The sequence below is a fragment of the Prinia subflava genome, chromosome 7, assembly GCF_021018805.1.
Source record: "Prinia subflava isolate CZ2003 ecotype Zambia chromosome 7, Cam_Psub_1.2, whole genome shotgun sequence".
Classification (NCBI taxonomy): Eukaryota; Metazoa; Chordata; class Aves; order Passeriformes; family Cisticolidae; genus Prinia; species Prinia subflava.
The window spans coordinates 12,911,882-12,936,712 of NC_086253.1; the positions used below are offsets into that span (position 1 = coordinate 12,911,882).

Genomic DNA, 24,831 nt, shown 5'->3' on the forward strand with positions numbered 1-24,831 from the left:
ACCTGTTTGAATCACATTTGGTCCAACAGCAGAATGTATTTTCAGTTTTTTAAGTCGGGATTTGCTAGCCAACTACAAAGACCATATTAGTTCTTAAGGAATTAGAAGCTCAGGCCACATGCCAATAAACAAATCCAGTGGAAGCTGAAGCACGAGCAGTCACCCTCACTGCTATCCAAACCCACATCTCAATGCAGGGTTTCTGGCTAAGAGGCATTCCACAGGAGCAGTACTGCAAGGTCTTCGAGGAATCAAAAGATAGCTCATCCTATACACCACCTTTCAGGCACAGTGCACAAGCTCTGATAACTGCTTAATCCTCCTCCCCTCCCCCTTATTACTTAAATGACAGGGATTTAAATACCACAGGAACCCACTGATCAGATTCAACAGGAACTCTTACAGGTCAGACCCAGGAACAATGGATGAATTGCTTGCTGTGCCAGTCCGTGTGCAACAGCAGAACAAGTTTTAGGGGCTAGACACTGAGAAAACCTTGTTCATTTGCATCATAAGGCAAATGTCAAACACACCCTTTTCCAAAACTTCTCTTGTCCTTGCATTTGCATTGTTAGTAAGAATAACATGCAAAACTGCTAAAACACAGACATAAACCACAGTGCAAAATATCCCACTTCTTAGAAGAAAAAAAAAATTGTTAACTGTTCCACTGTAGATGTGGGTTTGCAGGCTAGGAGACATTCTGATCACCACGCCTAAAGAGAAATCAACATTTTTCCTTTTCAAAGGATGTTTAACCAACATTTCATTTTTGCAAGGCAATTTTTTTCAGCAATTGAGCAATAGGCCACAGTATGAGAAGCAGCAAAAGCATTTTATTTGCTGTATAATTAGTGTCATTAGAAATATGATTGGTAAAAAAAACACGCGAGTCCACACAGAAAGGAAAGCTTAATAAAACCCAAAGACAACTGGAAAGGTGGTGGTGGTGTTAGAGACTTAGCAGAGAGATTTTTTTTCAAGTCTTCCAAGGTTCTAGACAGCAACAACTCTTTTGGCCATCAGAGATGGTAACAAGTCTTCCTACTATTTTGCATCAGAGTGTCCTCCTCCACCCTTGTTGGACTGCTAGCTTCAAATCACTTAAACGTGTTACGGAGTGTGAGAAGGGAACTAAACACAACATCAGGATCTCTTCGCATGAGGTAATGCTTCCATGCAACTGTTCTGCACATGCAAAGGCATAAAACTTACTGAGCAAACACCATCTTCTCAAAAATCACTTCAAGTCATTACAACACTTCACTTTGTTTAATTCCTGTTTTTTCCAAAAGGTGGTAGAAGTACTGCATTTTTTGAACAATAACATGCTTCTCCTCCTTCAAACAGAAAATATCTTTAATCTTTGAAACAGAATGATTTCTCTTCTCTGACACTGAAATGACCAGACAGTCTTAATTGATGAAAGTAACAATTGTGTTTCTGAAGCAACAAGTTGCCACAACGATTATTTGTAAACATTATACCCACAACAGTAAGTACATTAAAACCCCACACTTCCACCTTAAAATAAACCACAAAGATTTGACATGAAATACATAAAAAGTTTATTATGCATGTACCCCATCTTCTTATCTGGAGGAGAAAATCTGAGGCAACAGTTTGGTGCAGTATAGAGAAGCAAAGCAATATACAGTAGCTGCACACAGCTTGATTGGTTTCAGACCCAACTAAAATACTCTTACTATGACTGTTAGTACAGAAATGTTCTGTAATTAGAAAAAATGAGAAGTATTACTCTCATGCTGTACAGTCTTCTGTTTCTTGGTTAGAAAAGAACAACTGATTTGGGTTTGAATCTTTTGCGCCTGAACCTTGCACACCAACTTGTTTGTCTGTTGCCTCTGGAATGTTCAGCACAAAGGTTAAGCTCCAGACATAATTTAAGTGCTTTTCATGTGCAAACTGTTACTCGCTAAAGCTTTCAAAGTACATTTAATTACAGATATGAACACCCTGTAAAGATATGAGGATATGACAGCAGACCCAGAGGCCAATACAGATTTTTTAAGAGAAATGCTATGTTCCACTGCAGTAGTTCTAGTCCCTGATTAGGTCCTTCCAAAGAGGGGGCTTATTTCAATTGTAGGAGATAGACCACTCTTTAACAGAAGCATCATGGGATGTTGTTACCAGAGTATGTTCATCCAGCCATGCCAAGCCGCTGACATGATGTAGTCTGTGAGCATCTGTATCACAGTGTAAAGTAACAGAAAAGAATTAGGAAGGCTGGGTTGACAAGGTAACTTCAGCACATTCCAAATACAATTTTTAGCTGCATCCAATATTAATACTGGATTTTAAAAGTAACTACAAAAATAACAGAAGAATTCCAGCTAGTGTGGCTAGATAGAGATTAACATAAAGGCTAAACGTGGTAACATTCAAAGCCTGCTTACCACTAGTCTAGAAAACAGGAACAGTGATGGATTTCCAGAACTAGCAACTTTCAAAAGTAGTATGTCAAAGAACACATACCTGGTATCTTGACTCTGGTCTCTGGATCACTCACAGTCCAAATATACACCATCATGTCCATGCCTCCAGAAGCAAAGTGTTCATTGTCTGGTGACCATGCAATACAAACAACTTTTGCATGGTGTCCATAAAAGACATTATGCTCCTATTTGAAAATCAGAGAGACAAGGGTTATTTAGAGAGACAAGGGTTATTCCAGTAGTTAAAGCTACTTCAGGAAATTACTCGCTTTCAATGTGAAGCATCAGAACAAGCAACTGCAAGACTCCAGACAATGTACATCTCAGGTGCAGATGGATGCACTAGGAAGTGGTGGCTTCATTTTATGCAATTTATTTAAATACTTCGCAGGCTAATAAAATGCAAACCCCTTTTGTAAAAACACTAAGACATTTTTCTATAAAAGCTTGATCTGTTAAGTGCATATGCAATTTAGAGGCTTCTAAAACAATCCCACAGATGTTTCCCAAGGCAAAATTCTTTCAATTTTTACTTGGAAAATGATTTTTTTTTCTGGAATGCCATCCTATGTTTTTACTTCAGTACTGTTTTAGTCAAAGTTTAAGGAGTTTACAGGCTGATACATAGTGAGTGCTTGGGCTGAAAAGTGGAAATTGCACCGTCTTTTGGTTAAAAGACAGTAGATTGGCAGATAAAACAAGATTCCCTGTCCTAGCATATTCCTTTCTTGCTCAGTCCTTACCATGGAACTGTGTGCCAGAGTCAGTAGAGTTTTATGGCCAAGTCTGCTTGATATACTTCATTGAATTTTATTGTACTGCATGATTCTTATCAAACTTATGAGCCTGCATTCTTGACCACTTTACAAAAATGCACACAAATTCTCTAACAGATATGGCATGTATTTTATTATTTCCTTAAAAAAACCTCCAAACTAACAAACTAATAGTTCAGCAGACCCAAAGGAACTCTTCGTACTTAACTACTGCTGGTCTGTGGAAATCCAGCTCCTTCCCATTTTTAACTATGGATTTGTTATTAGGTGGGTTTCAGTGTTTTCCCTGCAGCCTACCCACACTGCACACTTCTTCAACTTCTTTACCATCTGGAGGGTTCACATAGGCTGCTGTAAACACCAGTACTAGACCAAACAGCAGGTAAACACATTGACAGAAACATCAAATTTACAATTAAGCCTCAGCAGCTACAATGTACTTCACTACAGCAGACTTAGACATGAGCTGTCAGCCAATTTGTTTTTAAACAAAGACAACTCCCACTAAAACAATTCTTACCGCATAGCCATCAGCAACACTAAAGACAGTGACAACTTTGTTTGCATCACAGACTGCAAGAAAGGCACCATCGTGAGAATATGCCAGGTCAGTAACAGGACCTTTAGCTTCCAAAGTCTTATCATCACTTTTCAAAGAGGTTCCTTGGATTGAATACAAATGGACATTTCCATCCTGCAAATTAACAGCAAAGAAGGCAAAAAGGTAGAAAAATCATTTTACAATAGAAAGAGGAGTTTCTGAAACTTTTTGCACGAATTCTGTCTGATAGTGCTTATGTTAAGAAAAGATTTAGATAACCTGTCATTCATGCTGGCTACAATCCACCAAGTGTGGAAATAAACCCATTTTCTAGAATTTGCCAACTTCAAGAACACACTGGGTAAAAACAATTTGGCAATTTCAAAACAGCGAGTACAGAAAAGAAGATTAAATTCAAAAAAGTGAAATAGACTTTAGGTCCTAACTGTGGCAGAACCTGGGGAATGAAAGCCCAGGAACGCCAAATACCCACAGCTTACTTTAACAGTACTGATGTTGTTACAAAGTGTCATCTACCATTTCTCAACACAACACACCTACTATCATTAAATGCTTCTCTTACTTGCTCTCGTGTTCAAAGTAGCACAGTTTTAGGAAGTGCAACCTTACCGCTCCTCCCACTGCTGCTGTACTTCCTGTGGGGTGAATGGCTACAGCCTCTGGCTCATAGCCAAGGTCATCAATTGCAAAACATTTCTTCTTATCTTTCATCAAGACAATCTGGAAGTAGAAAACCAGAAACTAAGACTCTCCTTTAAAGTACCTAATATAAAACTATAACTAACCCACATTGCTTAGTCATAAATACAGATCCCTTCTGGTTGCTCAAAAGTTTATTGTATTCTCATCTTAAGGGAACAGTTCCATTCTTAAAAAAAAAACTACATGTGGTGACTACCTAATCTGCTATACTGGAATACTCATGTGTTCTAAATTACACAGTGCAGGGCATTCTTCACTGGCTTCAGCTTTGCCTCACTTGATTTGAACATGAAATAAACATGGACAAACCAGTATTTTCAGCAATGCTTACTCATTTCCTGGTTAAAGGGAGGGGGGCAGGACCAAATTAGTAGAAAGTTAATGCTGCAGTATTAAAGGCTATTTCCTATCCAGTTCTATGCTATGGTTAACTGGGATTAGCTCACATGAAAACAAGTTTGGATAACACTATTAAATGTCCCAAACACAAAACCAGCACCCATGCAGAACACATAAAACATTAGAAGTTAATAATGTTTTGATATAAGAAAGCCTTGGTGCAGTGTCTTGGGTTTTCTGTGATCTGCATCTTAGTGGCAAGCATCCTAGAGCTGCTTATGCTGTACAACAGCACTAGTTAATTGGTTATTTGGATTAATTGCAAAAAATAAAATGCAGGAGAAAAACATCCTTTTGTCAAAGTCGTGTCACTGAACAGACCTGGCAAGAGTGATTCTGACGTTTAACCTTCCAGCACAAAGCTGTATTGATAACAAATACAGACGCATCCACACAAGGGACTTTATGAAATTTAAATCTATACATAAATGTTGAAATTGGTACAGGATGTAAAAAAGACATGGCTATCAAGTATCCTGCTGAATTATGTTCCCTATAGGTCTTATTAGGAAATTCTACAGGTACAAGGCAATTCCACACCAAATAACTAAATGTTGCCATACATGGCATTATTAACACAGCAATAGTTGATAATCCACATGTTAATACTTACTTGTCCGATGCATAAAACTACAGTATAACCACCAGGACCCACAGCTAAACATTTTGGCTGAACATCCATTTTCACAGCATCCTGGCCACTGGAAGAAGATGAGCAAAGGTGGAGAAGCAGGAAGGACAATGAAGGCAGAAATTACTCCATGTCTATCATTATTTCAAATTGCCTGTTCAAATAATCACCCACTAATCATCAAGTACATGCATAACTTAATTTTCTTATCTACTAATCTAAAGTTTCCTCTTGTTCTGTGTTTAAAGCTTTACTATCTCCATCAGGTAGTACATTTTTGAAATGAAAATCAATGTTACTACACTCCAGCTTAACTTTAAACTAACTAGATTATTTTAACAGGATTCTTTAAATTCTGGTTTTCATGAAGAAACAGCTGTGTCCCACTCCTCCTAACCACATTTATCTCCACTATCCCTGTGTATTTATGACTCACAGACACCCTTCCTACAGCCCTTAACTATGTCACCCAATACAAGATAGGTCTCCATGTAACCCATGGAAGGGATAAAACAAATTGAAAAGCCCGGGATGCCTTTCTCATTGTCAGAAAAAACCCACAAGGTTGGTACAGTAATAATTTCTACAGTTTCCACGGTAACATAAAACCTAAATAAACTCCAGCATTTATATTTACCATATAAAATCAACAATGCTCTTGCTATAAAACAATTACACTGCAATAAAAGGCAACATTTTGACTAACCTGTAATCTCTCTTGCTAAGGTTGGTGTAGCGCACAGTGTCATCCATACTGCAGGTGACCAGCTGGTCCATTTCATCCACTGCCATTCTAGAAACCTGGTTTGTGTGGCCTTTCCCAGAAAAGCCATCATTCTCTCCAGTTTCAGAATCCCAATAATGTGCATAACAGAATTAAGGAACATTTGAAGATACTGGTGCAGTCAGATTCCACACCATATAAAGTTAAATAATTGAGAGAACAGGTAAGGTTAGAAGGGACCTCTTGAGATTTAGTCCAACTTGCTGCTCAAATTGATGTCAGCTACAACAGGCTGCAGGGCTCTGTAAGGTTTTGAGAATGTTTCAGGATGGAGACTCTACAAGCTCCCTGGTCAACCTCATAACCTTATTAAGTGAAACTGATGTTCTGTAGTGAGCTAAATGACCTACCACAAACAGCAGCAAATACTGGAATAAATAAGCATTAGGTCTGAGACTAGAAAATACTTTTTAAAGGATTTTAGTTAGAAGACCTTGTACCACTGGCTGTCCCTCACGTTATATGGCAGCATCAGTGTGAACCACTCATACTGTATTACAGGTCTGAAAAGAAACAAGACCTATGTTTATATTTATATATACCAGTTTATATGGCAACATGACATCATTTTAAAGGCAGGACACAGGACTGTAGTTGGCAACTATAAGCTTCAGAATGCTGGAATGTAACTTCCTGCATATTCTGTCATAAGTGGAAAATATGTATTGTTGTTTCTTGATGTTACAAGAGGCTAATTTATATATTTACTTTACTCCTCCATACTATCAAGCTACCTACCATGAAGAAGAAACAACTGAAAATTAAGAGCTGGCTTACATTTAGCAGGAAAGTGTGAAGGCAGCTTGTAACATAGGTATTAGGGGAAAGCAAAAGAAACTTTAGACAAAATATTCACTTGTGTCCAGTAAACTTTGTCTTTGGCAAAGCTTTTTTTTTTCACCTCTCCTAATGAGCTCTCTCAGACTTATTATAAGACTAGAACGGGTATCACTATCAAAGGATATTAATATGACCATCATTACTTCCAGAGTAAATATAGGACTTTCCACCATTTTTGTGCACCGTCAGACACTGAATTGATTTACTATGACCCTGTGAATGAGACATAAATAATTATTGATGAGCAATTTTCAACACATACATACAGCTATTAGAGAAGAATGACAGGTTATTCAGAAAAGAACATGCTATTCACAAGCATTAAAAGTCACCCACTATAAAACCTACTATTTTACAGTGCAGTCATTTAACTGCTATTGCTATGTCCTTGATAAAAACAATAAGCACCATGGATGTCCTTATTAGCCTGATGAGCCAAAAGACTTTCATAGCCTTTTCATCACTGCTTTTCAAGCACTTCATGATTCAGGGAAGAGGACTAAATATGGTCATGTACCCACACCAACTTCCAGAATTACAGCAGTGATGGCAAAAATCTGGGACATTGTTTCTAGTTCATGTAAAAATGTAAGTTCCCGTGAGAGAGTCTTGTGTCAGCGAACTCTTTAAATCCTAAAATTAAAGTTCAATTGCACGGTAACCCTAATCACCTTGTCCACAATACACTAGTTCTGGGAGAATGAGACATCACTGGTAGTTCTCTATCTATGCTGTATTTCTTTTCTCATCTCAAGAATGCTTAAAAGCTGCACCAAAAGATATGTTGGTAACATTAATTAAATAATCAGTCTGGGTATTTGCACAAAGCACAGTCTCACATGTAAATAGTAACTTCTTCATTCATATGACTTCAAGAAACAGTCACACATAGCTCATTTGGCAATGCTAATTTAAGAATGCTATTTTTCAACAGCTACTATTCCATCTTGACAGCTTCAATCACTGAGTCATTTATTGCAGAAACTCATGCAGTAACAGAACTTTAACCTACCTTTATGACACGTAAAGGCTTATTTGGATTGTTCTTGTCCAAATAATTGATATAGCCAGACAGGGAGATAGTCAGTAAATGGTCTTTCTGCCACAAGCAACCCAGCTGCTGATCCAACACGTTTGATCCCATGTTAAAAGTATTTACAATAGAATTAGCACCAACATCCCAGATTTTAGCAGTTTTATCTCCAGAAGCAGAAAGCAACTGACTACTGTCAGGGCTCCAACTAATCTGTAAAAACAAATGTCACCACAAGACAGTAAATGCATTTATTAATCCAAGACTTTGCAGTTCATTAACTGGGTAATGAAGCGATACTCACAGCATAAATGCCTCCATCATGTGCTTTGCCTCCACCAAGAGCGCACACTTTCTCTCCAGTCTTCCCATCATAGACAAAAATCTTAAAAGAGCACACAGACATACAACTTAAAGGGAAAAAGGAGCAATAGAAAAAACCCCAAGATAGTGTCTGATACTTTGATACACTAGACCCCTTTTTAAGGAGAGGCACAAGCTATGCTGCAATGAATAATTAAGACTAAACAATTGAGATGAACATTGTAAATAACGACAGCAAGACCCCTGTACATTGGATTCAGACATTTAAAACTCTGGAAGATGTTACAGTTTTGACTCCTGCTGTGATGGCAGCTGCTTAGCACAGCTGTCATGGGAATCTGCCCTCTGAGAAGGACAAGCTACCTATGGCGAAAGAGTCATTGTCAACATGCCCTTATCAGTAGGGAGTACACATGGACCTGGGTTGCTATCTGTGAATTCACTATTTCAGCTAGACCTCTCGGGATCATAATATACATATTCCAAAAGCCCAACATAGTCCTGCAAAAATAACCTGTAGGAAAATGCTAGGAGATGGAATGGGGAAAAAACTTGAGTACAAATAGTCTGGTTATCACCATTCATCAGTTATTACAGATTTACAGGAGGATAGTTAAAAATTTAAACTTGTGGCATAAAAAAGAAGGAACATGGATTTTGCAATACTAATCCTATTCCCAAAATGCACAAGAAAATCTTCCCATGTTAAAAATCAATATAAAAATATAAAAAGAGTTCCTTGTCTTTTACCTGCCCATCTGCACTAGCTGTAGCAAATCTGTTCCCATCAGGAGAAAACCTCACACAGTTCACAAACCGTGTATGGTCCTGTAGAAAAAAAGTAAGAATCAGCAAACAAAAAAGAACAGAGTATTTTACATACAAAACAATCTAGTAACAATGCAGATCTCTTACATGTGAACCATAAATTAGCTGTGTAAGAGATGCCTGCTGAGGCAAGTTTAGCCTCTATCTGAAGAGAATCATGGGGATCAAGAACAGTCCAGGGAAGACACTGTGACATCATTACTGATGTAGTTAAAACAACTCAGAGCATACCAGGAGAATGATTATCCAGTTTGAGGGATAAGTACTAAAAAAAGTCAGATGCAGCCTACATGCAAACACGAGATTCTTCCCCAGTGGTCACTGACTTCTATAACATTTTCCAGATTTCAACTATCACTTCATTGTGCAGTGAGTTTGATACACACAAAAATATTTTGTCCTTCTCATCGCAAAAAAAAAAGAAAAAAAGGCACAGGCATGAGGAATAAGTTACTATTTTACTGAAATTCCATTTCTGGGAGACTACATTAGTGGTAGCTCTGTGAAGTAATGAGGCAAGACTGATGTATGCTCCCCAAATAGACTATTTACAAGTAGGAGACTATTCAAACCATGCAAACTAGAATACACACGTTAAATAGGGAAGTACCACAATGAGGCCAAAGCTCCCAAGCAGAGAGATTTGGAAGACTATTTTTAGTGTTATGAAGGCAGGTTCTAACCTACTTTCTTCAACTATACTTTTTTCCCCCCTGATGATACTTCAGGCTCTAATCTAAACTATATAACAGCCCATACCAGAATCCCATATATCAACCCAAATATCACTTTAAAAGGAAGGCTGCATCATACACCAGTCTAAAGCAGCACTGGTAAGCAGTTTGGACTTCAGAGTTCCAAAAGAACCAGCTTAGCAAAATGTAAGTATCAGCTTAAGTTCAGAAATATATTAGGCAACTACATCATTTCATTGGATCGCAGAGCTCAAAACAATTCCTTTTCTAGAACTGGAATGGAATCCTTACTAAAGTCAGCATATGAAGACTACTCAAGGCTCATGCTTAAGAAAATAAAAGGCCTACTACACTGTTTTTAAAACTAAAATACAAACTAAACATTTTGACTCTACTACTGCAATAATATCCAGTATCTTTGTTATAGTTTTTTTGAGGCAAGAGATCTCCTGCCATCCAAACAGCTGCAGAAGCTTGTGGTTTTTTATTTTCTTTGGCCTTAAGCAACAATGAATACCTTCACTGTGGTAGTTCCAGCTTTGTTTCATTTAAGAGATTGTAACAAGTAGAATAAGAAACTAAGTTAAAAGGAACATAAAAACAGAAAACTGACCACACAAGGTACTACCCATACCATGAAGTAGAAATCAAGTTAGGCTTTCAAACATCTGCACTCTCCCTTTCTAAGTGGCCTCGGGATTTCAGATTTGACCACTCTTTATCAGATTGAAAAACGCCATTAAAATCATCACATTTCTTGAATCATGCACCTTGGAAAGCTTCAAGAAATTCTATACACATGTGCACTGAGAAACAGACCTCTGAAAGCATGAACAGAACCCATAAAACAGCCTACTTCATCGTTTCCATAGCTTAGTGACAATGGAAAAGAATATTGAAAAAAGTGTTTCAGATTCTCTTTTTAACCAATCATTTATTTTGGTTTTCTTGGCCTGAGAACAACATTTGGTTATACAGAGCTTTAAGAAAGCCACTTGACACCAGCCATGCTTGAAAGGGGGGAACTGAGAACTTCTGTTATTGCAGCTAGTTGTGCTGAGAATTGCAAGCTTGTTGGAAACTGCACAGTTTAACAGAGCCACATCTGAACTTAAACTCACACTCAGTGTAAACTTGAACTTGAATGGCGGTCCCTCAAAGAAAGCAGCACAGTTGTCATCACTGCCAGTTGCCAGACGATATGGTCTCGTTTGTTTGATGTCCACGCTATTGATCACTTTATTGTGCCCAGTAATCTCGCCAACAGAAGAGCCACTATCCCACAGGAACACTGCTCCAAATCTGGTTAGAAAAGCACACAATAACTACAATTCATAAAAGTTACATGTAGACTAACTCCTTGAACATCTGCAAACTGCAGATATGAGTGCACTCAAAGAAAAGAAATTAGGTCATCTCATTAATCTCATGCAAGCACATCATAGTTCCCTGAAGGCTATTTGAGATCTTGCTGGTGAGAGATTCTAATCTTCAATAGGTTAGAATGCTGAAGGGGACAAACAATCAGGTTTTGCATATAAAGCTTCTAAAATTCAGAGACCCAACGTATATTCCTCACTAAGACTGTTGGTTTATAAAACAAAGCAGTTAATTAATCCATCTGCCTAGCCACAACAGACTTGCAGAAAGCTAGGATAACAATGACTTTGGATCAGTTATCCGACCATTTAGCCTAGATTGGGTACCATCCCTTTTACAAATACTATCACTTCAAGGTTTAAGGAAGAAGAGTTTTAAAACCATTTTTGTCAGTTCTTACCCTAAATCACCTTACAAAAAAACTCCAGTATAATCAATACTGAGGCACTAAACTGCCAGAGTATTGCTATTTGAAAAGCCTTCTTTGGAATCCCTTCAACAATATTCTAGACTGGAAGTGCATCCACCTAAAGGAAAGCTGGCCAAGTTTTGGAATAAGGGGAGCAAACTCACATTGCATCTACCCAGGGGCAGATGGGGCAGAGGGAACAATGGAGGACAGAGAATTTCTTTCAAGCACACAGTACATGACAGGGATTAAAAAATGGTGCAGGGGCCTAGGGAACAGTACTACAAGATGCCTTTTAGTTCTTTAGGCATAAGGCTACCTGGTCTGGATTCTGCTTTAAAAATTCTGACAGTCTTTGTGCATTAAACGAGGGACACAAACTAAAATGGGCATCCCATTTAGTCAGATAAAGGACAACTGCTTGTTTTCCTTTCATTAAACTACCATAATACGGCCTAAAAATACAGACATGTTGCCAAAGGAGAAAACTGAGATACGCTTCAAATTTTTTAAATTCTTATTCAATCAACTGAATAAGACCATAAGTGCAATAAGTGAAGGAAGAAGGAAAAAAAAATTGTTTTCCCCTTCCTAACCTATCAGAATTGGACAAAAAATCCACCAAACAGCTATCCTTGGATGTAATAATACTGATCTAAGAAACTAGTCCTATACAATGTTTAAACTAAGCAATTGTAACAGAACTGCATTTTCTAACTAATTTACAGCTCTCAAACACTGCACAGAAAGTTTTGCTGCAGAACAGCACAACTTGAAGTCAAGACAGGGAAAAAGCAATGACTTAATTCCACAGAAGAATTAAAAGCTTTCTACAAGGAACTTGTATTGTTAGAATTTGTAAATCTTTGTAGAGCTTTACAGTATAAACACATACACAAACACAGAAGCATTACTCACTTTTCCCTTCCTTCTCCAACCACAGCAATTCTCTTGCTGTCTTCAGTCCATGCCAGGTCCTTTATTTTTCCTGCAAACGGCTGATACTCATACTTCAGTAGGTGTTCCTTCTGTGTGGTATCCCAGATTCTCAGCTTTCCAGAGACATCTGCCAGAATAAAACAGAATATAACTATTGTTCCAGCATGACTCAGTCACATGACTCATCAATCTGCCAGAGTTCAGATTTTCAGCTACACTGAAGACTTGTACTAGGGACCTACTACCTTACCCTACTACAACTACTACAAGTCCCTTTTTTAGGAATGCTGAAGACTATATCCATTTCAGTAAATTAGGTTTTTAACCAGACATTATGATTCAAGACATGCAGCACCACATACAACAGACAGAGAAAACATTTGCAGACACATGAAAAAACTGCACAGTAAGAGAGTAAGAACTTTCATGTTACCAGCTGGTATGTGCTAAGTATCTATTACACAAAGAATAAGCCAGCCCAGCAAGAAAATTCACTGACCCTTCACTGGGAAGTAAGCCACCCTACACCTACAAGAAGGGAGCAGCCCAGTGGACAGTGGCTGATGCACTACAATTTGTACCTTCAAAGGAGATCTGTTTTGCACACAAATACCAGGCATATGTAGACATACAAAGAGACTTCTGTCCACAGAACTCAATTCAGGCACATCAGTGTACTACTCCTATACAGAAGCATGTACACACTTAATGGTGTGGATTCCTGCACTATCTGGAATACTAGAAAGGAATGCAACAGAATATTCAGGAACTGAAATGCCCAAAGCAGCAGACACGGCACAAGCAGTTAACAATTTAAGACTTAAGATGATGAAAGCTCCCTGGCTCACTGTTTCCTCTGAGTATTGTAAAACGCAAGAGCTATTCAGAGCAATTACTGTGGTGCAGGATTGTAACCGGAGGAATTGTTCTACACACAGACAAATTTACAATCTTTAATGAAACCCACACAGTAAGGTCTGTGTGTGTTGTACCCTTCAAAAAAGCCACTGTTTTAGAATAAACCACGTGCTAAAATCTGCATCTTTCACCTCGGCAGAATGCTTAAATCCTGTTCATCATTTACTGGTGCATCTTTACCATTCAATTTAAACACACAGCCACCCTGCATCTTTTGGACCTGGTCACAGACTGATCTTCACTTCTGCTAAAAGGACAGATTCAGAATTTTATGGAGAGAACTTGTTATTGAAGCAGAATTTTAATGCAGACTTTACAATCTAATTGTTTTCTCCATCTACTGACAGGTAAGACACAGGTCTTTAACTTTGCAGTATCTCCCATTACATCTGCTATGAGTGCAATAAGAGATATTACCATAAAAGCCAAAAGCATCTTGCCAAAGGTCTCTCTCATGAAGCACATGAAGTATTAATGCAGGCTGCATGGCTAATGCAGATTTATAGACAGAGAAATGAATCTTGCATGTTATACTTAGAAACAGCTTAAACAGCCTGGTCATCTATCTTCAGACCCCATGCTCAGCAGTACCACAAAACTATTTATAAATGACATACAGAAGACACTTTTTAAGGTAAATAGTGCAACCTAAACTCTTTCACTTGTGTATGACAAAAAATTCTGAGAAAAATCAACTAAATACTTCCCTAGCACAATATCTATTACTGTTTGCTTACAAAGGACTAAAAATCTTAAAGACTAAAAGAAAAAATTAGACAGTTATTCTGAGTATTAAGTGCTGCACAAACATAGAGCACAAAGTTTGTAGAATATAGAATGCAAACTGGATTTTAAGAGGGTATTCAGTTTGACACATGGTCCACACACAAGACTGAGCCAAGAAAATCCTGGCTGTGGTCCCTTTCTCACAAAAATGTGAGAAAAAGGGAAAAAAAAAAAAAAAAACCAGCTCTGCTGTCAAGTGTTTTTAAAGGTTCCCCAGTATCCAAAAATACTTATTCTAATATAGCTTTCTGATATGAAGGAAACCAAGAAGGACAGGACATTTTACATTTTAAAATATATGTTACATTGAAATTGCTGAAAGAGAAACTCCCATTCTACGAAGAACTTTGCAGGAATCTGTGCTCCCTTCCTAAAGGGCTCATATTCAGAATGATTTGTTTTCAGATATATTACTTAGAAAATATAGCTGTATTTTTTATACATTACTTGCTTCTGAAGCACTTCTAATTGACAATGGCAAGCTTTTTTAAAAAAATCTATATATTAGCTGCAAATCTCTGCAAGAAATACAAGTTACAGTATTGTATTTATCAATATTCTTCACTGTATACCAGTCCTTGTGAAAAATAACCAATTATTTGATGCTAGCTTCTAATAAAAAGGGCTTGTTCAGTTCTTAGGGAGTCAAAAACTTTTATAACACTGAAATTCTCACTGTAAAAACTCGTGTTACACATCCTCAGACTATTGATTCATATGCATTATATGGAAACTGCAACTCAGCCGCTTTCCATGCTAACTTGCCAAGGAAAGCTTATTTAATTCAGGTTAAAAAGTAACAAAAGTCATAAATCTTTGGTCAGGAAGAAGAGAGAAGGGAAAAGAAAGGAGTACACACTGTTTTAGAATCCCTTCCTGGACCATAAAGTATCAGAGTTTATTAACTTCACAAACAATAGTCCTGTATTTCAGAAATAACTTTTCACTCTGCTTCATTCACACGAGTCTTCATCAGTATTTAGGGTTCATTGCCAGGTTCTCTTTTTATTGAAATAATACATTTTAAAAGACTAAGAATGTCACTAAGCTCACTGCCTGAGAGAGGTTAGAGGAACAAGGACAGCAATCATTCCTCCTTCAGAGATGTGGATGTAATTCCACTGAAGCAGCTCCCATTGACTGCATATTCCATACACACACCTGAAGTGTTACTACTGTTTTGCCAGTAACTTTACAGCTCTCCACACACCCCATGCACATACACACAGATACTTTACCTCCAGATGCTATGTAGAATCCACTGGGAGCATACTTGGCAACTACAACCTGGTGGGCATGCTCAGTGTAGATATCAGCAATTGCAGGATTCTATTTTAAAGGGAAAAAAATTACAAGGTTGTACTTGCTCCTTCTCAAAGGAATAAAATCAGAAATTCAACAATAACATTCATAACTTCTCTCTGCACTCCCTTCTCTCAAACCCTGCCTTAAATTAAGCAATTGTCTAAAAGTGAGAAGTGCAGTAGACATTGCAGAACACTGCTGATACCACTGAAGCAACACACTACTTTCTAACAACTGAAACAAAGAAGGATTTCTTCCTAAGGACTCTTTCTTCTCCAATACCTGCTGAACAGTAGACAAACACTCTGCAAGATAACAGGACAAGCATGAGGCTCTCTTTTTTTAGGGATAGCCCAGGGATAAAGCAGCTACCCAAGCAGAATACTAAATATGAACTGTGCTCTGCAGCACACATCTAAAATTCTACTGTAATCAAGTATGAAACTTAAGCCTGCAGTCAACCATAATACATGCTGTTAATCATCACCATGTACCCCAAATCACTCAATAACCAATGAGATGTGCTAGGCTTGCTGTTTTTTGATAACTGCAATCAGCTTAAAAAACACTAGACCTGGTATCAAGAGTTGCACAGGAATTTTGAAAGAAAGTCACTGCCACTCCATCATAATTATATCTCTCCAGTCTAAACTATGTTTTCAGATATTTCAGGTTGGAAAATAAAATGAACTCTGTGTCTCAGCAAATCAGTAGTGTTATACAATAGAAGCACCCCACAAATCAAAAAAGGATGACATCAAGGCAATAAACTGCTTTCAAATTAATTGTATAAAAGTCATTCTGCACCTCTCTCAATTACAATGTATATATGCTACAACAGTAATACACTAGTCTTTAGATTTTTTTTTAACCATTTAACAGGCTTGTTCCAGCTCCAGAAACTTGACTCATATGATCAAAACAAAATTCCATTTTAACTGCTATAATTAATACAGATTTATTCAATCAAACCAGAAAACCACCTGATATTATGGTATGACTCAGCCATCCAATCAGGAAAAACTGAAACACCCGCTCTGTTAGAAAGCAGTCTCCTGCTCACAAGAGTTCTTGCTATTGCAGTACATCTCAGGAGACAGAATACAGCTTGCTTGTGGAAAAAGGAGCTCTTCTTCATTCCTGCTTTTATGCATTGCTTGAGTGCATTATAGCTCTGCTTAAGTCATAACCATCTGCACTTACAGCATGCACATCCCTCTTCATTTTGTGTCCAACTGGATATTATCTGAGCAAAACAAGATAATGTTCTCCCTATTCCACGTCTGCATCACCTACATGTTCAGGGAGCACAAATCCCCCCACATGTTGTTATTAATGGCATGGTAGGTGCTATTTTACAGCAAAAATTTCCAAGAGTCCAGGAAACTAAGATGAGAGACTGACTTAAAGGGTTAAATGAAAGATAAATACACAAATTTAAGATATGATAGATTCCAGAAACCAAGAAAATAAGTTAGGGCTGTCAAATTGTACATTTACTCAATACTATTATTTTTGCTTGTAAAATCATTTTTCTAACTTGCATTTTTTTTCATATCAAGCTCAACCCCCAAAAAACCACTTCTAAAAACATATTTAAGGAGAAAATTATACTGTGAGCTGGGACAAATGTAGTACCTAGATTAAAGAAGCAGCAAGCTTATGTGGCTTACTTCAAACACTGAAACCAGAGCCACATATGAAAGTGAGCAGTTTCAGTTCCAAGCTTCAAAGTAGTCTTAGACCCACGAAGATAAAATATTAATGAAGTATCAAACCTTAAAAATATCACTAGTCTTTCTCACAGAGCTTTTCCAGCACTGCTCCAGAACTTCCTTGTTAAAGGAAGTCTCTAGATCATGCTCAAAGATCAAGCATTAACCCTGAATGCTATATTCATCTGATTAGCTAATGCTAGATAGCTTTAGACTTAAGGAGGAAGGTGATCACTGCATTTTGATGACCTGTTTTTTTTTAATTAGAGCACAACCATTCCATTGGACAACTGCTCATGGAGGGATTACACACAGACCCCCCCACCATTTCATTTCGTTGTTGCAACTATTAGAAAGACTTTCATATCATGCAAAGAAGGCAGGGCTCTTAACTAGAGAGTGGACACACTTGCAAGTCAGGTTACAAACTGCAACATTCTCCAGCACAAAAGCCATAGCACAGGCTTTGGTCAGTTTTTGTGTTACTGCTACAATATATTCTGTAGTCACCTGTCAATTATTAACAGTAGTAAACTCCCCTAGTCAGCTGAGTAAGTCTGCATATCAGCATGAATTGCACCATAAAACTGAAGGATTCGTGACTTCCATTCTCACCTTCCTTTGAGAGTTTAAATTTTGAATTTGAACTCTCACAATCCCACTTTGCCTGTTCTCAGGTCCCCATGGGCCCTACGCCCCTCAGCTCACAATGGGGCTCACATTTGGACTGGGCTAATCTTCAGTGAGCTGATTCAGGTAAAGCAAATTGCTTTCTTTCAATTTAACCTCCAAAATGGGGTCACAGGAGCATTAATGACAGTGCAAGGGAGAAGGTCAGCACTCACGACTTGGTCAGAAACTGTAACGTAAGCAGAGCGGCTTTTCCCTCTTCTCTCATCACACTGTGTGCATTACAGGGTTTAACTGGAGCTTCTGGTTTCAGAAACTTGAACTTTTCTTGATACCAGGAGCAAAACACTATTACAAAGACATTATACCCACACATTGAAACCAGAGTGCGAGCTTACTTTCGGTTTTAAGTGGATGAATTTAAACTGATAGCAATCAAGAAATCTGCAAGGAATTAAATTATTAGCAGCATTTATCTATTATGGCATGACAATGAAGAAATGTCTGAACATAGCGGGAGTGATGAAGTAAAACAGACAAACAGCTCAGTTTACAAAGGTGATTTACAGAAGCAGCCATAAACAAATCCATTGTTGTGGAGACCTAAAATTCCACAGAGGTATGTCCTGCCCCTCCCCCTACAGCTCTTCCTGCTGCAGGCCAAATCTGCAGTAGGAAAGAAAATCTAGGGGAGAATTTGATTTCTCAAGAACAAGCAATTACTTCGAACAAATTTACATTAAAAACCATAGCAAGACAATGGCCTAAACATGCAATGTTTCCTCCACACTTTTCAATGGGATGCTATATTTGGAAATAAATCATTCAAATAACAGTTAACATTTCTTTAGTTACCACCAGAGAAAAACAAACACAAACCTCCACAGTACTGAAAACATTAACTGGGGCGTTCTAATATTTAATCGATGAGAAAAATTCCCTGTGAGCAGGGCTGAGAACTTGCACCCACAGCTTGTGATGGAGTCCAGCAACTCATAACTGTTTTGATTCCTGCGGCTGGGTGAGGGGAAAGAAGCTGAAGAATAACCCGTTTAAAGATACAGGTTTCCCAGTATTTACATGCTTCCCTGACAGGCTAAAGGTCCAAAACAGCAAGGAAGGAAGAGTTCATTTATTAGGCAAACACAGCACTCAACTCCATAATAGTGATACTTAAGAAGATACAGGGCCAACCAGAATAGACCAGTCTCTTATCTCTTAAGTTCGATGCGAAGAGGAATAGAATTGCAGATTTTACCGAGATTTTCTACATATTTTTACAGTCGCTGCCTATGGTTTTATGCCTGAGTCATGCACTCTGCGTATTCCCCTGCTGCTGATCACGGATCTGTGACCTCGATTGAAATCACCAAGACTGAATGAAGCACAGGCTGCTCAAGGAGGGGCAGGGAGACAAAATGAAACTTAGCGAAAGCTTTACAGTAAAAAACAAAATAAATCAAGATACATTACATCAATGTTTCTGATGACGACACATTTTCCATTGGTATAAAGAAAATTGTTGCCCTTAGGATCACCTCCAATAATTTTGGAAACGCCTCGTTCAACCTGCGGAAGGCTGGCGAACACTTTTTCTGTGAAAAATAAAAGGAGAAAGGGAATCAAAGGAAAATAAATAATAAATAATTTATGAAAAAATCAAAATAAAAGGAAGGCGCTCAATGCCTCCCCGCTGCCGGCACACGCCCTGCCCTGGCGGCAGCCGCCGTCACTTGTTGCTGTCAGCGGGCTCTGAGGCACCGCCGGCTCCGCCATCCCGCGGGGCCGCACGAGGCTCCGCAGCCCGCGGGGCCCCCCGACCCCCGGCACCTCGCCGCCCCCGCCAGCTTACTGATCTCGTACGGCATCTTCGCCCACTTGTCACGGCGGCGGCGGCAGGCAGGGGCAGGGAAGGGCGGCGGGCGCGGCCGGGCCGGGCTCTGTGGCTCCGCTGCCGCCGCTCAGCCCCGCTCGGCCCCGCGGCGCGAACCAGGAAGCGCCCGCGCGGCGCGCCGCTCTCCGCTGCCTTTGACCATATATAGTCAACTCTGCTCGCGCCGCGCCGCTCCCCGCCAGCCCGCGCCGCGCGCCCTCCCCCGGAAATGCCGTGCGCTCGGCCGGGCCCGGCGGGGCCGCGCTGGGGCGGCCTCGGAGGCGGCCCCGCCCCGCGGGGAGCTGCGCGCAGGGCGGGCCGGGCCGGGCCGGGGCCGGGGCCGGGCGGGCGCCACTCGGCGGCTCTGACCGGCCTCGGCCGCGCCTGCGCGGGGGCCGCTCCCCGCCGCGGCGCTCCCGGGTGCGTGCGCGGGGCGGTGCGCGCGCCTGCGCGGCGGCGGGGCCGCGGCGGGCGGGGCTGCGCGTGCGGGCACCGCCCTGGACCGGGAACGCCGGGCGGGCACGGGGAGATCCGCGGGGATAGCGGGAACGGGGAAATCCGCGGGGATAGCGGGGACGGCGGGCACGGGGAGATCCGCGGGGAACAGCGGGCACGGGGAGATCCGCGGGGATAGCGGGAACGGCGGGCACGGGGAGATCCGCGGGGACAGCGGGAACGGGGAGATCCGCGGGGACGGCGGGAACGCCGGGCGGGCACGGGGAGATCCGCGGGGACGGCGGGAACGCCGGGCGGGCACGGGGAGATCCGCGGGGACAGCGGGAACGGGGAGATCCGCGGGAACGCCGGGCGGGCACGGGGAGATCCGCGGGGATCACGGGCGGCAGGAGAGACACCCGCGGGGATCAGGGGATCGCCGGGCGGGCAGAGGGGACACGGGCGTGCAGCGCGGCGGTTCGGGTGCGGCGGCCGGGCGGGCTCGGGGTGTGGCGGGCAGTCCGGGCGGGACCCTCCGCGCCCGCTGCGGGCCCTCTCTCGGCACCGCCCGGCTGCGGCCGCTGGCTCCCGCCGCGTCCCTCGGTGCGGGCTCTGCTGGCTTACCGGGAGTCTGCCCGGCGCTACTGCCACGACAGAGCTTTGGTTTTGCTGGGGAACCACCGTGCTTGTCAGCAGGGATTGAGTCCCCGTAGTCACCTCCTGCGGTGTCCCCGCGTTCCTCCTCTTACAGAGCTCTTGGGGAGGCAGTTCTTGTCAACAGTATTTCCTTTAAGATCAGTCCTACCTTCATCCCTTATATATTTAGAATTATAATATCCTATAGTTTTATGCTGTTCAGCTCCAGGTGCTGCTGAGGTGCTTTACAGACTGCTAGTTTATCACCTGAGTTGGCCTCTGAGGCAGAGTTGGATGTCTGTTTAAATTAACCTGAACCACGTACAGCCCTTCATGTTTCCTATATAACTTCGGATAAATTGAGTTCTTCTTCCAGTGCTATTAATATAAATCACGTGTGCGATCAGCACTGCATGATACATCAAGGCAAAGCGTTTATATCTAATTGGCAGAACCCCCTGAAATACATGCTACTTTGTGCTTTTGTCCCTTTAACATGTTTCATTTGTAAAGTGAGTGGATTTTTTTCGTATAAAACAGGAAAACCATCAGGATAGATGGGTATGATGGGACTGCCTTGCCCAGCATGTGAATACAGAATATAGAAAGAGCAAAGCCAAGTGTTCTTGGCCCACTGACCTGTAAAACAAGTCATGTGGGATTCTCCTTTGGGGGCTGGGAGAACAGGCTGGGGAAGGGAGAAGCTGGATTCTCAAATGCAGGAGGAATCAGTATTGCAGTGCAGGAGTGTAAAGCTTTTCATGCAGAGAGGGGTGAGAATTTCAGAATGAAAGAATGCTGAAATTTCCCAAGAACCTGTCTTGAATTGACTTATGCAGCCATTCTGCTCAAGGAGCAGTAAAGGCTGCACTCAGCTACACTGGGATTGTTGCAAAAGGTTTCTGTATTTTTCACTTCTGTGCTAAATGTATTTGGACTTTTCCCTTAGTAAGTGGTCAAAGAGCTATATTTTCATCATACAGAGGTTGGTTCAGAGAATGCTCAAATGTTGTTCTTTACTTATTATTTACCTAGTGGATTGCAGATACATACATGGCTTGTGACAGATGTAATGATTGATTTCTATTCCAGGAGGCTCCGTTCTCCTGGCCTGTAGGTATTTACCATTAGGCCGTGATACCAAAGATGTTCACATTTTGAGAGTTGAATACTAACGTTATGCCTAAGGCTCTGGGCCAGGAAAAAAAAAAATAGCAGTTTCTGTGAGGGAGGTGTGTGGACTTACAGCTGCACTTCAGAGCAGTAGCTAAGAAAGTGATGAAAAAATCAAAGTTTATGCTGTTGCTGCATTGCTCAGCATATGGAATTCACATGGAATTTCTAAAATTCATAGCAACTTTACGGGTTTTTTTAGCTTTTACTGTTCTTCTCTACTGACTGAGAAGTGACTTGAATACTGATGAAAACACGCCCCTTAAATTTGCAACTCAGCAGTATAGCCTGAGGCACGTGTTAACAGCTCCTTAGAAAGTATTTCACAGTCTTCTGGCATTTCCACATCATTTACTATAGCACTGCATTTATATACGAGTTTTGTCTGATGCTGAGTAGCCATCAGCTTTTCTAAAAGGAGTTTAAGTAAAATCTTTATGCTGTGTTTTGGTTATTTTTTTTTCTCTCAGGCTGCAGCTCTGTTTCGCCCTGCTTTGAAGTCTAAATGGTGAAATCTGCCCCCACATAGTCAAACAGAAATGGTACAAGAAGTTTGAAATGAGAATTAGTCTTACACATCCACAGATGTTGCTATTATGACATGTTATAATGCACCAATTGCGAATGTATAGGTTCTTTAGGAATTATATATATATATTTAATAAAGTATTTATTAGAAATACCAACAGTATAAATACTCTTTTTTAAGACCTAACACATAATTTTAATTCTAGCTAGATTTGTGTGGAGTCAGTGTCAGAATGCTGGTCATCAATTCAATGATAAAAGACAAACTGTGATGAATATTTTCTGATCCTGGTATACTGAAATACACTGAAAGCTAAAAAATACAATAGCTTGAGTTACTATCTTCATAAAAATACTATGACAACATGATAATTCAATATAGAAAAATGCAAACATACTAAGAATTGGTATGAACTTCTGTTTCCACTGACCTTTGTAGGATCAGAATTTGTTCCAGATGGTGAAGATCAAATTCCTTGCAGTTTGAAATAATATAATTCTGGGCTGCTGCAATCCTGCACTTGTTTCCCCTTGTTCCACCATCCCTTGCCCAGATACTGGCATTCATGTGCTCCCATTCCTAGATCTGAGACCTGAATTGGGCCAAACCAAATGAAAGAGTTGCCAATTTGGTTTTCAATTAAATGAATATTGGCCAGTTTCACAGGACTGTTAAACGAGTGCAAGAAGAATGCAAAATCAGCAATACAGTTTTAGATTAGCTGCAGCTGTTACAGAGCTAAACCTTGGTTATTTCTCATTTTTACAGCTCTTAGCTTGGCCAGAGAGACAAGGGGAAATCTGAGGCAAAGCATGAATGTCGCAAGACAATTGCAATAGTAACCACACGTGCATTTCAAATGCCCTAGCAAGAAGGAATGGTTGCAGAAGCTCTCTCTGACCTCTGTGTTTTGGAAAGAACCGTGGCAGCCCTAAAAAGCCAATACCAAGTAAAGGCTGTTAACATTTTAGGCTGAGGAGCATACATGGACCTTTAATTTCTGTACTCTTCTCCAAGATATAAAATGTTATTCTCAGATGGGCTGAAACACCGGTTTAACAGATGTCAGAGTGCTGTTGTGAGTCCCCCTTCTCCAGAAGCTACATCTCTTTTTATGTTTAAATCAATTCACCTGTACCTGGAGCTAGTAGCAATACAAGGATATTACGTTATCAAAGTAAATCCTGCTTTGGCAAAGGTAGCTCCTGTTTCTCTAGTACCCTCAGCACAAAGAAGAAAAGAAAATTATATGTAAATTTTTGGGGGAGAAAAAATAAATAAAAATCACTGTTGTATCAGCCGCGTCTGCACTTTTACCAGTAAGACAGCATTGTGTTTATGACATCTTGTCAAGAAATGTGTAAGGAATAATCTGAGGCGATGATAAAATAATTAACGAGTGGGGGGAAGGAAGGAGTTTTGATCCTGTTAAATTGCAAATACAGCACAGGCTCATAAAAGTGAATTTCACAGGGATAGGCAGTAACAAGTGGTCCAGAGGGAGGCAATTAGATCCTTCTCACCCTCTTAAGGGGACAGACATTGAAATCAAGAGGCAATTGATTTAGAAGAGATAGAAGGAATGTTGCATAATTAACCCATGGAATTCTTTGCCTCAGGCTAACTTCCAGTCGAATTCCTTCACTGAATTCAGTCACTTACAAAGATAACACTTAAGATGTTATGTACATTAGAATACTCCCTATAATTGCCTAAAGTAAGAAGAAAAGCAATTGTTTTCCTGGTTAAAGACATAAGGTATACACTACCTGGAAGGACATGTAAACTTCCCCATGTGAAACATTACCTGAATATGGTGTCTTAGAGCACAGAGCTTTGACTGCTGTCTGTTAAATGGGTTATGGGCTACTCTATTTTACTCTACTGAAAATTATCCTGCCTAAAACAGGTGTAATGGAGTCTTGGGAAACCATATATATTTATACCTCCGTATTTCACCAAATTAAATGAGGCAATTTGCAGTTACCTAAACTGTTGAGCAGTGAAAGCTTTAGGGGCATCTAAAAGGATCTTTACCCTATTTGGGATTACAAAACAACAGTTGTCATG

The 24,831-nt window shown here is 40.3% G+C and overlaps 1 protein-coding gene across 1 annotated transcript; it reads right to left on the reverse strand.

The window, feature by feature from the left end:
* Window positions 1-816: 816 nt before the first annotated feature.
* Window positions 817-20,127, reverse strand: WDR1 (WD repeat domain 1). Its single transcript, XM_063401619.1, has 15 exons — window positions 19,968-20,127; window positions 19,589-19,710; window positions 15,704-15,794; window positions 12,741-12,888; window positions 11,155-11,335; window positions 9,261-9,338; window positions 8,491-8,571; window positions 8,166-8,399; window positions 7,277-7,366; window positions 6,236-6,390; window positions 5,512-5,599; window positions 4,407-4,517; window positions 3,756-3,929; window positions 2,500-2,644; window positions 817-2,210 (listed from the first exon to the last, which is right to left on the reverse strand). The coding sequence occupies exons 1-15, from the start codon at window positions 19,981-19,983 to the stop codon at window positions 2,101-2,103; spliced, it is 1,824 nt and encodes a 607-aa protein (XP_063257689.1). The 5' UTR covers window positions 19,984-20,127; the 3' UTR covers window positions 817-2,100.
* Window positions 20,128-24,831: the final 4,704 nt, after the last annotated feature.

Excerpts from the sequence above, each read along its gene's own strand:
- WDR1 (XM_063401619.1), bottom strand. Across the intron at positions 15,795-19,588 it reads TCGTCATCAGAAACATTGAT|AATCCTGCAATTGCTGATAT; the intron begins GTAATGTATCTT and ends CCTTTAAAATAG. Across the intron at positions 12,889-15,703 it reads ATTCTACATAGCATCTGGAG|ATGTCTCTGGAAAGCTGAGA; the intron begins GTAAAGTATCTG and ends TTATTCTGGCAG.